This window comes from Ambystoma mexicanum, chromosome 9, assembly GCF_040938575.1.
Source record: "Ambystoma mexicanum isolate Mex_15411 chromosome 9, UKY_AmexF1_1, whole genome shotgun sequence".
Classification (NCBI taxonomy): domain Eukaryota; kingdom Metazoa; phylum Chordata; class Amphibia; order Caudata; family Ambystomatidae; genus Ambystoma; species Ambystoma mexicanum.
The window spans coordinates 366,735,106-366,749,920 of NC_090931.1; the positions used below are offsets into that span (position 1 = coordinate 366,735,106).

At 50.4% G+C, this 14,815-nt stretch overlaps 1 protein-coding gene across 13 annotated transcripts in view; it reads right to left on the reverse strand.

The window, feature by feature from the left end:
- The window catches only part of ELN (elastin), a 187,185-nt gene extending 172,641 nt beyond the window's left edge, over positions 1-14,544 (reverse strand). For 6 of the 13 annotated variants that reach the window (XM_069614817.1, XM_069614816.1, XM_069614812.1 and 3 more), the window contains exon 1: positions 14,328-14,543. In XM_069614817.1, the coding sequence (XP_069470918.1) occupies positions 14,328-14,463 (136 nt within the window). In that variant the 5' untranslated portion in view covers positions 14,464-14,543. Of the gene's footprint in view, positions 1-14,327 lie in introns of all 13 variants that reach the window. The other 7 variants (XM_069614815.1, XM_069614811.1, XM_069614807.1 and 4 more) reach the window with 5 other exon arrangements.
- Positions 14,545-14,815: the final 271 nt, after the last annotated feature.

Below are 14,815 nucleotides of genomic sequence, written 5' to 3' on the forward strand. Positions count from 1 at the left end.
ACCCTGCAGCCTTTGTGCTCACTTGACACCCCAATGCCTCGCTTCTTCCCCTACCGCACCAATGATTTTCATGGAAAGGAAGAAGGGAGTACAAGTAGTCCCCTTTTGCCTTTGATCATGGCAGCCATTTTCCCATGCAGTTTTTTTTTTCATTGTAAAACAGCCGCAGTGCTATTGCACAACTTTTTAAAAACAGTTACTGGTACCCCAGACAGCAGCATTATAGGGGTTCTAGGCAGAGGAAGGGTGTCATTTTGGGCAAGGAAGGACATCTATGTCAATAGCTCCCCAGTAGTCATTGAGAATTTCTTAGTGTGTGAACGAAGAAAAATGCAATTTAGCACACAATAAAACAAAATGTACTGGAGCCAAAGAACAGAGGTTGTGTTTTAAATAAGTATTAGATAGAAGCAAGTAGAACGCATCTCCAGGAATCTAGAACGCATCTCCAGGAATCTAGAACTTCGACTAATATTTAGGTAATAATCCCGTGTTCTGCCGGCCTCACTGTCCGGTAACGGCCCGGGGCCCAAGTCACAGGCACAAATGAAGCTCCATGGTGGCACCGAACCGGGGGATACGCTGACCCATTCCCGCCTCCCCTAAGATGCAGAGAGTGCTTGTGGATTCATGCACGAGTTTCCTCTGGTGTGTGCCAGAGAACAGTGATTGGCTGATGACCCTGCATGAGTCATTTTTAATGCCTGAGTGGAGAGTAGTGGAGGCCTTTGGACTCACTCAGGAGCTTTTTTATGGTGCGTAGCCGGAGAGGAAGTGATGTTTGGTGGACCTTTCAAATCTCTGTTCTTTTGGTTTGTGGCAGCAGATCATTGGATATCTCCTGCTGCATTGGTGCATCAGTTCTGTGGCACGGTGGTGGTGGGGCTTGCTTTGCCAAGCATAACTCCACATTCTGGTGAAGTGGGAAAGGAACTGACCTGTAGATCAAAGCCAGTCTCCATTAAGCTTCATGGCCGGGGGGTGTGGATGCCTGATGACCCATGCACAACTGTATTGCATCTGGCACACGGATGAAATTGAAGGGCTGCCTGTTGACCCATCCAGGACACTAGCCCGGCCAATTCTTTGATATTTGGTGCAGTCGCTTGACCAGCATCCTCCTTATGTATGTTCTAAAAGGTCAAGAGCAAAACCTATGTACTCTTCATCAGTCCACCCCAGAAAGACAACGTTTTGGTCAGTGGCCACAAAACGGCATAGTCGCTGACAAGTGTACAGATCTGCAGACCATTAAGAGTACACACTCCATCAAGTTGTTCTAAATGTGACCACCACTTTATTTTTATATTATTTTGAAAAACCAATAATAAACAACACAGGCACCAGTAGAAAGTGCTCTTTTGGGGGTGACCCCAGCACACGCTCATGGCTGACCTGAACTATTTATGGGTATCTTTTATTGAGATTCCCACCATCTCAACGCACATATTGTGCAGCACCATTATACTGTACCATGCTAGCTCACAGTGCCAAAAGGGAAGAGAAGGAGAGGGAGCAGAGAGCAGTTGGAGTGGGTACCTAAGTGCATTTATAATTAACAGTTTAAGGAGAAAGAGTGTTCAGAGGAGTTGCTTACTAATGGAAGCAGCAGGCAATTCTGAGTCTCTTCTACTCCAGGCCTAAGCTTAAGTGACACCAGAGAGACCCTCTTCGAGGTCATCTCTGCTTTAAGTAAGTTCCACTTTCCCTCCCTAACCTATTTCCAGAGCCTATACTCTCTGTACCCCTCTATATTCTCCCAAGTCTACCCTTCTGATTGTTTCCACGTTACTGTACCTGTACACTACAGTGTTTAGTTGCTTCCCAGGGAGACTTGCATTTTATTTATTTATTTATTTTGCAATTTATATAGCGCGCCTAGCCCGAGGGCATCTAGGCGCTGTACGTGACAATGAGACAATGAGACAAAAGGTGGTATTGAAGTTCCTTGCTGGCGTATTAGGTTACATAGATACACAGATTACAATGGTTACATATTTTCACAGTCGACATAGGTGCACACATGTCACAGTTAAATAGTTTCACAGGTGACGCCGGGAACAGTGGCTGTTTTGTTATTTAGGCTTACTAGGTTACAGCGTTGTGTGCAGTTATTTTTGTAGCTCCTCAGTAAATAGCCATGTTTTAAGGTGTTTTCGGAAGTTCCAATAAGAGGTTTCTGATCGTAATCAAACCGAATGCATGCAGCGTGCACATGCTAGGATGCTGCGCAACTGACTGTGAAAGGTGGCACATGTTAATCTCCTTCATTCGTGGTCTGTGACTCACGTTGGCCAAGGACTAACTCTGTTACTGCAGGGCTCTTACCTCCCACACGTCACTGACCAGATGATTGGCATGTTGTTGGCAACCCCGAAACACCCTTAGCAGTCACCCTTACCCCAGTCAGTATTACCCTGCCGCCATTGCCTGTTATGTACACTCTATGCATACTGCATGCACACTACACACAGTGATGTTCACACCCAATGACAGTGGAGTAAACCCTTGGCAAGGAAATCTACGCCCAATGGGCCAAGACTACATGAAGTGATGGCGAGGTGGAGGGCTCTGGACTCGAATATCCTAACACCAGATCGTTGGTTCTGGAAACCCAGCAGCCCCCAATGCATTTTCCTGGAATTAATGACTAGGCCCAGCATAGGCAAGAGGGTGTTGCGTTGACAACCTGATGGTGAGTATAGAGATTTAGCACAGGGTGTGCTAGGTGCACACGATGCGTATGCTATAGAAAAAGCAACGTAATAAATGCATTTCTGTGTCTGCGTTTCATTTTCTCAGTAATTCTCCGTCATGTTAGAGCCTCTCGCTCAGCCAGGATAATAAACCACAGACATGTCCCTCCGAGGCACTGTCTCAGACTCTTGTTCCACTATAAAACAAACCACAGACTTGGAGAGATCCCCCCGTGCACGTGCCGAGACTCGTGCCTCCATATTAAGAGCCCACAGCCCCCAGGCACGCTCAGTCTTCTATAGAATAGGCCCAAGACCTAGTGAGATCTTCAAGTGAATGGTGCAAGACTCCCATTCCTCCATACAGAGAAAACACAATGCCCGATTGGTGCTCTAGATCATTCCAGATCCTTCCAGATCACTCTGTGAGACATAGGGGCTCGTCACAAGTTTCCCGGAATCCGCTGGTAATTCCAGAGGGCCACCGGGAAACTCCCCTTACCATCTTCGCCACCTGATCTCCCAGTATTACCGGGATATTACAGGCAGCTTAGACGGTGGTAAGTTCCCATTCCATGGATTTTCATAGGACTCCATGGGATGGGATTGCCGGAATGATTGGTAGCAGTGCCAGTGATTCTGGCATTTCTTTGCAGGTTGCTACCTGTCCTGCCTGATCTACTGGCAGGTCAGGCCTGCTGGTATATTGTATTTGTATGAATGTATTTATGCTTGTAGAGCGCCGGTAGCCCACAGGCATCAGTGCGCTTGGACAGTACAACACAGTTAGGCCAGGCATAAGACCTGACCTCTTCCTAAAAATATTAAAAGCCCCCACTGGGAAACTCTGGTTTCCCTGGTCTGGTAACAAAATGCTGGTCTCGGTGCTACCAGTAATTTTTCCAGCATTTTTACTGGTCTGGGGACCTCGTTATGAGGCCCATACAGTGCTCCACGGTATATACCTGAGGCCTACAGAGATCCTCTGGTGCCCAGTCGGAGAATGCATGGCTGTAAACAGGCAGATGTCTCCAGTGCACTGACTGAGACACATGTAGTCTTCTATGGTATTACCCACTTTTGACGAAGGGCATGTTTGCCAAATGTATTTTTGCCACATTTGTTGCCGCCTTTTTTTTTACCAGAAAACCATAGATGGTATGTTTCGGTAGGGTGTATAGTAGAGTGGGTTTGGTGGGTCGAAGGAGGAGATGCAGGGGTTCTCCCTATGGTTTTAATAGTAACAAAAAAACTGAACATCATCCAAAGAAATTTGGCTAAATTGCCAAATTCGAAGAACGTTCATAGATCTGTCTTCTAAGGGACAAACCTGTGGCCCAGAGAGATCCTCTGATGCACGGTTGGAGATGCACAAATAGACCACAGATTTGGCGAAATTCCCTGAATGCATAATGCCTCTGCATGGTGAAACCATAGCCCCGGGCCGGTAATCCAGTGCTCTGCCCAAATCACACAGATCTTTCACAGGGCAAACATGGAACCCGGAGAGATCCTCCAGTGCTGGGTCTAAGACACACCACAGAATCACAGAGATTCCTCCGGAGATTCAGGGACACCCTGCGTCCACGGTGCTGCAGGAGGCTCACGCTCCACTAAATAATATAACCACAGACCCTACAGCACGCCCGACAGTGCACTGTTTAACCTTAAATGTGGCTGTAGGAAAGACACTACAGGCTGAATGCTGCCAGGGGGTTTCTGAGTTTGGCATCTCTATATGGGACTATACCATGGACTCTGAGGGGGACTTCGCCGCCGACAATGACAATGTCTCAAACTCACATTCCTATATACTAAAATGAAATAAAACAGAAAACCCACGACAAGAAAGACCCCTCCAATCTTACAGTCCCGATTACAAAACTCTCAAAAAGATATCTCGGTATACTGCCCGAGACACTTCCATCCTCTAGAAATATAGTCAAATAGAGCAAAATCTCTTATACAACTGCATAAGGGCTCAGATTCCCTGATAAGAATAATCCCATGGGGCCTAGAGATCTCTCTTCCACCCTATTCTTCAAAGATGAAGCCAGAGGCTACACCACAGACCACAAAGCAAACTGACACATTGTTGCCCCTGAAGAACTAATGTGAACCCGCACCCTCCAAGGGGTAACCCACTCAGGCATTAAGATCATAAATAGCATTCACAAACCTAGACCCTAAAACCAAGCGGAGCCAAGACCAGTCTCAACTCCAACCCTGCAAGCAGGCCGTAACCGAGACTGTGCCGCATCAGGTCAGCCTCCCCAAGGAAAGCAATATGGCTGAGCATCACTCAGGAGCCTGGACCAATCAGGTCAATCCCCCACCCAACCCTTCCCCAGCAGTTATAAGACACTGACATCCCTCCACACGCCTAATGCAACGTAGCTCAGAAAAGTAAGAACTTCTCATACTGGTGGATAACGTCAAGGTAAGCCCTCTTTTCCCAGCTCAAGATCAAACTGTTCAGTCTAGCTCTGGATGCCTCATGAACCCTAAACCCCCTCTCCTTTCACCAACTGACGCCCCTCTTTATCTAGTAGGATATCCCCCCTCATGCAATGCACAGCCCCTCACACAGAGAGCAGCTTAATGCGTCTCGTACCAGAACCTCGGCGGAGCAGCTCAGAGCTCATGCTTATTTCTATCACACACGCCCTGCATGGCAGTGGCTATACCCCGTGCCCACGCTCTGCATGACAGTGGCTATACCCAATGTCCGAGCACTTTCACCAAAGAGATCTCACGCCCCCCCCCACTCCGCTTGTTGATAAACACATCACCAAGAAGATGCAACACCACAAACTACAGAGAGCACTACCGGCACTCAGGACTCGGGTACTTCCGGTCTGCACTCATCTACACATGTCCTTTCACGCCTACTTCCTCCTCCTCTCCCCCACTAACCCTCCCTTTCCCTGCAGAGCCGCCTGCAAACATATCCAAGGTCTGCTATACATGACAACTGTACAATACAATAGCAGAGGATGGAGGCAGTGTTACATCAAACTAGATCAATGAGCAGAAACTGACCTCAATGGACCTTACATCAAAAGTGATCATGGATCACACGCTCTATAAATGATCGCCGAACACGCTGGCGTAGCCCTTGTCCTGATACTGAAAAGGAATTGCGGACTGGTCTGTCCAGCGCTTACGAGACTTCCCTCGCCCAGACACGCCAGTTACCAACATACTTAGGAATAGTTCCTGCAAAAGTGACCACTCGCCATGCATAAGAATAAGCCTACCTCAGCAAAGATCTTGCCATGGTGCTATGCTACAGGTAAAACAAAGGTCTAAACAACTAAACATGTTGACATCTTCCATATAAAGAATTAGAGTTGCGTGAACTAGTAGGGAAGACCAAGGCATGAGGTTATGGTGCGTATTGCGTCTTACTCTCAGGCTCACTGAAGTCAACAACCTTCAAACCATGCTGAGATGCAACCGACCAGCCTCTACTATCGGACTCTCGCAATAACCATTAAGACCAAATAACGAGCGGCACATAGTGACTTCCGAACTACACATTGGAGACACCCAAGGAGGAATGTAGCCCCCACCGCACCCACGCACAGTCTCCATCCATGTCTGAACCTCACTACTCTCTAAGCATCATGTGCCCGGTGGCCTTCCGCCAGTCAGAGCCGCAAGCACATAGATGCCAACTTTTCAGAGTGGGCTTGAGGGTCACTTGCGTGCTCCCTTGCCCTATTACAACCCCATTCAAAAAGTGTGCATACTTGGGAACTTGTCATAGCTCTGCGCACCACCAGAAAACGACATAATAAGGAACGCAAACCATGTCAGAAACATGTCAAGTAAAACTGTACATTTGATAAATTCCCTACAAAATCTATTTCCCTCACCTTAGCCACCAAATCAAAGCACGGGGAGCATGGAACACTTAGATCCACTTTATTTTTTTTAAATAAATAATCATTTAAATAAATAAGTATATCACTTTTTTGCTTTCTTCACCCTGACTTTTCACATTCTGTGTAAGTGTGCACCTTGCCCGAGTTGCTATTTTAAGGAAATGGTTTCCAGGAATTCACGCACCTTTCTAGAGGACCTAGAGCAGGGGTGGTCTGCAACCTTTGGCTCTACAGATGTTTCGGACTACAATTCCCATGATAAATGGCTATTGACTATGCTGGTTAGAGATGATGGGAGTTGTAGTCCAAATCATCTGGAGAGCCGAATGTTGCAGACCCCTGACTAGAGTTACACTGTCTAGGCGATGGACAGATTCTGCTGAACTCCTTAGATTGGCCTTCTGGATTTTGGATGGGGCTGGAGGTCGGCTAAAGTTAACTTTGCACTTCCAGAAGACTAGTGCCACTAACTTTGTCCTCCCCCTAGCCCCTCCCCTGGACCGTTGGGGGATGCCATTGTGAGGTCTGCCGCACTTTAGATGAAATCTATTATCCAGCGGAAGGAGGGGGTGCGACTGGCAGGACAACAGTGCAGGGATGTCAATGTTGCCGTGTGCAACTACACAACAGTGACAGAAAAAGCACTGCACTTTTTAAAGTGGTGTGTGTCGTCCATCATAATCCCTAACGTTATGATATTAAGGCACAACGTGCCCTGCTGGCGGGTTTCCTGTGCCCTTTGCGGACTCGCAGGACTTGGGCAAAATTGGGGGTCTGACGGGGCAGCACTGCATGTACCTTCTTCAATGACTGCCCACCACACTGCCGTAAATACATATCAGCTTTCCAAGACACCCAGAGTACACTATCAATTTTTAATGTGTCGATGTCCTCAGGGTTGACTGGGGCATACAATCGTCTCGGACACCAATGAAAATGTGGCCCACAGTCGCAAATGTTAAGTTGTTCATTCTGTGACATACTGGTAAGCAGTGCCTAAAGAGGAGCGTTGGTAAAATGTGTTCCAAGCTGTACATTTAATAGAATACATGTTCAGTACCACTGGCCAAAGCTACTAGCTGCACATTGAAGTAACTCAGTCAACTGGGACAACTTGACCAATAAAAACGAGTCCACTTTGACCAAACACACTGGCCCAGACTGGCATGTTGGGCCTGCACTAGTACCCCAAAGGCCAGCTCGAGCCTGTCTACCCTCTGACATCCATTCAAAGTTGCTGAAAATCAATTTCTAATTACTCTCTACCAACACCCGCACGTCACATCCCCAAATGGCACACAAACTCTCTGCCTGCCCTTCCAGTCCCACGTGGCATGAATGCCTGTGCCTTCTTTCTCCAGAGACACGCCCCCTACTGCCTGATTTTCCCTCGTCTCACTGCTGGCAATGGGTGCCCCGAGTGATGACGTGTTCTACACACATTCAGACACAATTTCTAGGCTGAAACATGTTGGGAAAGCCACATAACATGTTCATCAGCTTGATAACTCTGGCAAATCAGGTGGTCATTTTCGAGTGAATTACATGCAAAGGAACGAGAAAAAACAGTGCACTGCAAAGGCTCCACACTGCCTGTTCTACATGTGATCTTGCGCCTGTGCTACTTTCACAATGATCCACAACCCCCTGCCTGTGTCACATGGGCCGATCTGTACCCCATATGCTTATATGAATTCCCACCTCTCCCCCTGCACTACATGCCACAAGGAATCACCGCCTCGCTGCGGCCACCCCTACATGTCCCAATGAACCTACCCGTCAGAGGCGAAGCCAGGATTGTCCTACAAGGGGTTCCTGAAGCTAATGAAGTTGGGCCACTGCAGTGACATTAACATCTGTAAATGCCCACACAGTGCTGCAGAGTGGGTATTTAAGATTGTGGGTGGGCCTTGCCCACTCAGGCCCTAACCTGTCTACGTCCCCGCACTATATGTTCCAACGAACCACAACCTCTCTGTCTACACATGTCTCAACCCTGCAGGCACTTATGTTCCAGTGACTACCAAACTCCTATGCCTGCACTACATGTTCCACTGGCCTAAACAGAGGTCAAAGTGGGCGGGAACTACAGGGTAGGACCCTTACTTTATGGGACCCAGAATACCATTCCAGGACGGCAATTTTTGTAACAACCCTTTTTAATCCTTTTTGTTTAAAACTTCATCCCTACTGGGGAGTCGAACCCACGCTCTGCTGATATCAAGGCAGTATAACATTGAACTGTGCTATCAAGTGCCTGAAGGGGATTCTGCATTTGAATAGAGTGTTTGGGATGTACAACCCGTTCCCACACAGCCAAATATCCCAGCTTGATGGGCATTTGGATCTGCATATGAATGGCTATAGGCTCAAGCTTGTTTGCAGGCAACAGGAGGTGCGCATAGGTGGCTGGCCACGTTCTTTAAGTGGTGTGAACGGTGGGTGGTGAAGGGGAGGCTGCATGCAGGTGCATGCTGAGTGGGACAATGACACGCTAATGGTGGTCATTTAAATCCATTTTCTTTCATTTTGTTTTCTTCAGTTTTATTAGAACTGTTGTAAAACACAATGTTCCAGTGTGCAGTGGAGGAAAGGAAGGACCCAGTAATGGGTTGAATGGGGGTCTGGGTGGGTTGGGAAGTTGGGGGTAGGGGGGTGCTGGTGGTGAGTTGGGGGGAGTGGGCAGAAAAGGGGACGGGGCGAGGGAACATAGTTCTACTACTTATCTTTTTTTACACTTCGACCACCAGGCCTGACACCGCACCTCCAGGACCCTCCACCGAACGGTTTGCTGATCTATGTTCCCAGGGCCCTTCAGTTCACTGCCCCCTGCTGCTCAGATTGTCTGCTTCTGGCGTGGCTGTGCTGCACTGCCGACCACCGGAGTCTGCTATGTTGCACACTCTAGGGTCAGAGGCGAAGCCAGGAATCAAATTTAGGAAGGTCACAGAGGGGTCCAAAGACAAAAGTAGGGGGACACAGACAAAAGGGGGAGAACATGGTCACTGAACGTCTTAGGTAGGGGGGGCACAAAGGGGGGCACAGGGTTTCCCAGGGGGGCACCGCCCCCCCCCCCCCCCCCCACAGCGACGCCACTGACTAGGGTGCGTGACTCCTCCGGCCTGCAGTGACGCCCAATTCATCTTACAAAACCCCACCGCCCATATCCGGGCATTGCATCTCAGTTACTGGCACATGGCATTGGTCGGAATGAGTGGCGCCATAGTAATGTCAACCAAGGGTGATGTGGTGCACAGTTCTGGGCGTTGATATCCTTCCATCACCCCAGTGACACTTCCCCGCACAGCAGGTCCCAGAAACCCATCACCAAGGTCTGATGAACCTATCCTCATTGGCACGCGCGCAGTGTCCGATTCCACATGCCCCCATGGCACTCCTATTCCCTCCCTGCTCTGCATGTTTCAGTGCTGTCCCGCCTCACTATTTGCTGTGCACCGCACTCACTCCACTCCACGTTCCAGACACTCAAGTTCACTGACTTTTCCATAAGATGCAGTGCTGCACTCCCTCACTGCATGCACTTCGTGAACTCTTTGACTGCACTTCACCCCTCAATGATTCGCCACAATGCTTGAGAATACCCCCCCAGATGGCTCGCTAAGCGATTACTGCACACCTTCCACCGTGACCCCAACCGGTAACACTGCACTGCCTGCCCTACATACCCCAACCAGTAACACCGCACTACACTTCCTGCCCTAAATACCCCACCCAGTAACACTGCCTGCCCTACATACCCCCCAGTAACACTGCACTACACTGCCCTAAATACCCCATCCAGTAACACTGCACTACACTGCCTGCCCTACATACCCCACCCAGTAACACTGCAGTACACTGCCTGCCCTAAATACCCAGCCAAGTAACAGTGCACTACACAGCCTGCCCCAAATACCCCACCCAGTAACACTGCACTACACTGCCTGCCCTACATACCCCGCAGTAACACTGCACTAAACTGCCCTACATACCCCACCCAGTAACACTGCACTACACTGCCTGTCCTAAATACCCCACCCAGTAACACTGCCTGCCCTACATACCCCCCAGTAACACTGCACTAAACTGCCCTAAATACCCCACCCAGTAACACTGCACTACACTGCCTGCCCTAAATACCCCACCCAGTAACACTGCCTGCCCTACATACCCCCCAGTAACACTGCACTAAACTGCCCTAAATACCCCATCCAGTAACACTGCACTACACTGCCTGCCCTACATACCCCACCCAGTAACACTGCACTACACTGCCTGCCCTAAATACCCCACTCAGTAAAACTGCCTGCCCTACATACCCCCCAGTAACACTGCACTAAACTGCCCTAAATACCCCATCCAGTAACACTGCACTACACTGCCTGCCCTACATACCCCACCCAGTAACACTGCAGTACACTGCCTGCCCTAAATACCCAGCCAAGTAACAGTGCACTACACAGCCTGCCTCAAATACCCCACCCAGTAACACTGCACTACACTTCCTGCCCTAAATACCCCACCCAGTAACATTGCCTGCCCTACATACCCCCCAGTAACACTGCACTAAACTACCCTAAATACTCCATCCAGTAACACTGCACTATACTGCCTGCCCTACATACCCCACCCAGTAACACTGCACTACACTGCCTGCCCTAAATACCCCACCCAGTAACACTGCCTGCCCTACATACCCCCAGTAACACTGCACTAAACTGCCCTAAATACCCCATCCAGTAACACTGCACTACACTGCCTGCCCTACATACCCCACCCAGTAACACTGCAGTACACTGTCTGCCCTAAATACCCAGCCAAGTAACAGTGCACTACACAGCCTGCCCCAAATACCCCACCCAGTAACACTGCACTACACTGCCTGCCCTAAATACCCCACCCAGTAACACTGCCTGCCCTACATACCCCCCAGTAACACTGCACTAAACTGCCCTAAATACCCCATCCAGTAACACTGCACTACACTGCCTGCCCTACATACCCCACCCAGTAACACTGCAGTACACTGCCTGCCCTAAATACCCAGCCAAGTAACAGTGCACTACACAGCCTGCCCCAAATACCCCACCCAGTAACACTGCACTACACTGCCTGCCCTACATACCCCCCAGTAACACTGCACTACACTGCCCTAAATACCCCATCCAGTAACACTGCACTACACTGCCTGCCCTACATACCCCACCCAGTAACACTGCACTATACTGCCTGCCTTACATACCCCACTCAGCAACAATGCACTACACTGCCTGCCCTAAATACCCCACCCAGTAACACAGCCTGCCCTACATACCCCCCAGTAACACTGCACTACACTGCCTGCCCTACATATCCCACCCAGTAACAATGCACTGCACTGCACTGCCTGCCCTTGCTGCCCAGAATACCGCCTATTTCACTGCCGGATCTACACATCCGGCCTAAAAACACCAGACTAGACTGTCACCACTTCCTGCCCCTTTAACCACACATTTCACTGCCGGTCCTACCTGTCCCACTCAGTAACACTGCACTACACTGCTATCCCTTTTCGTCCAGGGAATCGCCTATTTGACAGCCAGCCCTACACATCCCACCCACTGCACTACAACGCCTCCCCTGCCTCTCCCGAGAAGCACCCATTTCACTAGCCACCTGTTCTTTGCCACCCAGTAACCCTGCACGGCACTGCCACCCCTGCAGGTACTGAGTTCCACCGATATCTCTGCCTGACATCCACACCCTACACCGGATGATTCCGCCCTCTGCCCCCAGTGTCCACTTTCCAGTGCACTGCATCACGTGCCCCAACATCCCCCTAACCCCTCTTCTGTTCTTCGTGTCCCGATGCCCCTGCCCCACAACTTCCATGAATGCCCCATTGCCCCTCCACCTCACTGCCAGTCGTTCATGCCCTTATGCCCCTGCACCTCACTGGACCTCCACTCCACTGCTTACCCTTTAGTCTCAGTGCTGCCTATCCTTATGCTCCTATGTCTCTCCACCTCACTGCCCATCCTTCATGTCCCAATGCCCCTCCGCCTCACGGACAACCAATCCTTCATGTCCCAATGCCCCTCCCCATCACTGATTACCTATCCTTCATGTTCCAGTGCCACTCCACCTCACCAACTACCTATCCTTGATGTTCCAGTGCCCCTCCACCTCACTGATTACCAATCCCTCATGTCCCAATGCCCCTCCGCCTCACGGACTACTAATCCTTCATGTTGCAATGCCCCTCCAGCTCGCTGCCTATCCTTCATGTTCCAGTGCCCCTCCCCATCACTGATTACCTATCCTTCATGTGCCAGTGCCACTCCACCTCACTGCCTATTCTTCATGTCCCAATACCCCTCCCCATCACTGATTACCTATCCTTCATGTTCCAGTGCCACTCCACCTCACCAACTACCTATCCTTGATGTTCCAGTGCCCCTCCGCCTCACTGATTACCAATCCCTCATGTCCCAATGCCCCTCCGCCTCACGGACTACTAATCCTTCATGTTGCAATGCCCCTCCAGCTCGCTGCCTATCCTTCATGTTCCAGTGCCCCTCCCCATCACTGATTACCTATCCTTCATGTGCCAGTGCCACTCCACCTCACTGCCTATCCTTCATGTCCCAATACCCCTCCCCATCACTGATTACCTATCCTTCATGTTCCAGTGCCACTCCACCTCACCAACTACCTATCCTTGATGTTCCAGTGCCCCTCCACCTCACTGATTACCAATCCCTCAAGTCCCAATGCCCCTCCGCCTCACTGACTACTAATCCTTCATGTTGCAATGCCCCTCCAGCTCACTGCCCATCCTACATGTCCCAATGCCCCTCCACCTCACTGACTACCCATCTTCATGCCCCAATGCCATTCCATCTCACAGACTACCGATCTGTCATGTCCCAATCCCCCTCCACTTCACTGGGTACCTATCCTTAATGTCCCAATGGCCCTCCGATTCACTGATTACCTATCCTTCATGTCCCAATGCCCCCCCCACCTCACTGGGTACCTATCCTTAATGTCCCAATGCCCCTCCGATTCACTGATTACCTATTCTTCATGTCCCAATGCCCCTCCAGCTCACTGAGTACCTATCCTTAATGTCCCACTGCCCTTCGAATTCACTGACTACCCATCCTTCATGTCCCAATGCCCCTTCACCTTACCGACTACCCAGCCTTCATGTCCCAATGCCCCTCATCTTCAATGACTACCTATCCTTCAAGTCCCAATACACCTCCACCTAAATGACTACCCATCCTTCCTCCTCCTCCACCTCACTGGTTACCAATCCTTCTTGTTCCAATCCCCCTCCACCTCACTGCCTATCCTTCATGTCCCAATGCCCGTCCACCTTACTGGCTACCAGCACTTTATGCCCAATGCCCCTCCGCCTCACTGACTACCCATCCTTCCTGTTCCAATCCTCCTCCACCTCTCTGGCTAACAATCCTTTATTTTCCAATGCCCCTCCACCTCACTGTGGATGTCCCTCCACCTCCCTGCCTACCCCGGCCTCGAGTCTAAATGCCCCACTTCGTGCCCCCACCCCACTGCCTCTCCATCTTAGTGTAAAGGCCGCTCCAGCGCACTTGCCCTGATGGCTCCTCAGCACCAATCCCCCCAGGCAGGCAGGATACGCTGTGCAGATAAGCCTCTTTCTGGCAATTCCAGAGGTCGAAAGTACTGAAAAGTTTACCAAGGTCCAGTGTAGGAAATGGCGTCTACTCACCTCCCTGCAGAGAAGCCCCCAGGATGGAGAGAAGCACTAGAACGCGAAGGAGGGATGCAGCCATTCCGGTCGCCATCTCGTTGCGAAATGCCTCCGTCCCTTCACGGCTGTGGGTTTTATCCCAGAGCTGCCTCATAGTGGCACCCAGGGACGGGATTGTAGGAGGGGGCTGCAGGGGGCGTGCCCGAGGGAGGATGGATGAAGAGAGACGGAGGCCTCCACATCACTGGGGCAGGACGGGTCCTCCCGCCCCACGGTGGGCTATTTCATTTGACTATTTCCATCCCGCTCTGGAGCTGCTCGCTGCCGATTCCTTGCCAAGAGGGAAGGCAGGCTGCCAAAGACGCCTTTAGTGAAAACAGGAGAGGGCCCTGGGCCTGCCAGGAGGACCCCCGCCCCTCTCCCCCCTTCGTCTTAACGGTTTAGATCCACACCTTGCCTTTTGGACAGCTGCTGGCTGCACCTCTCGCGGCGCAGGGCACGTGCTC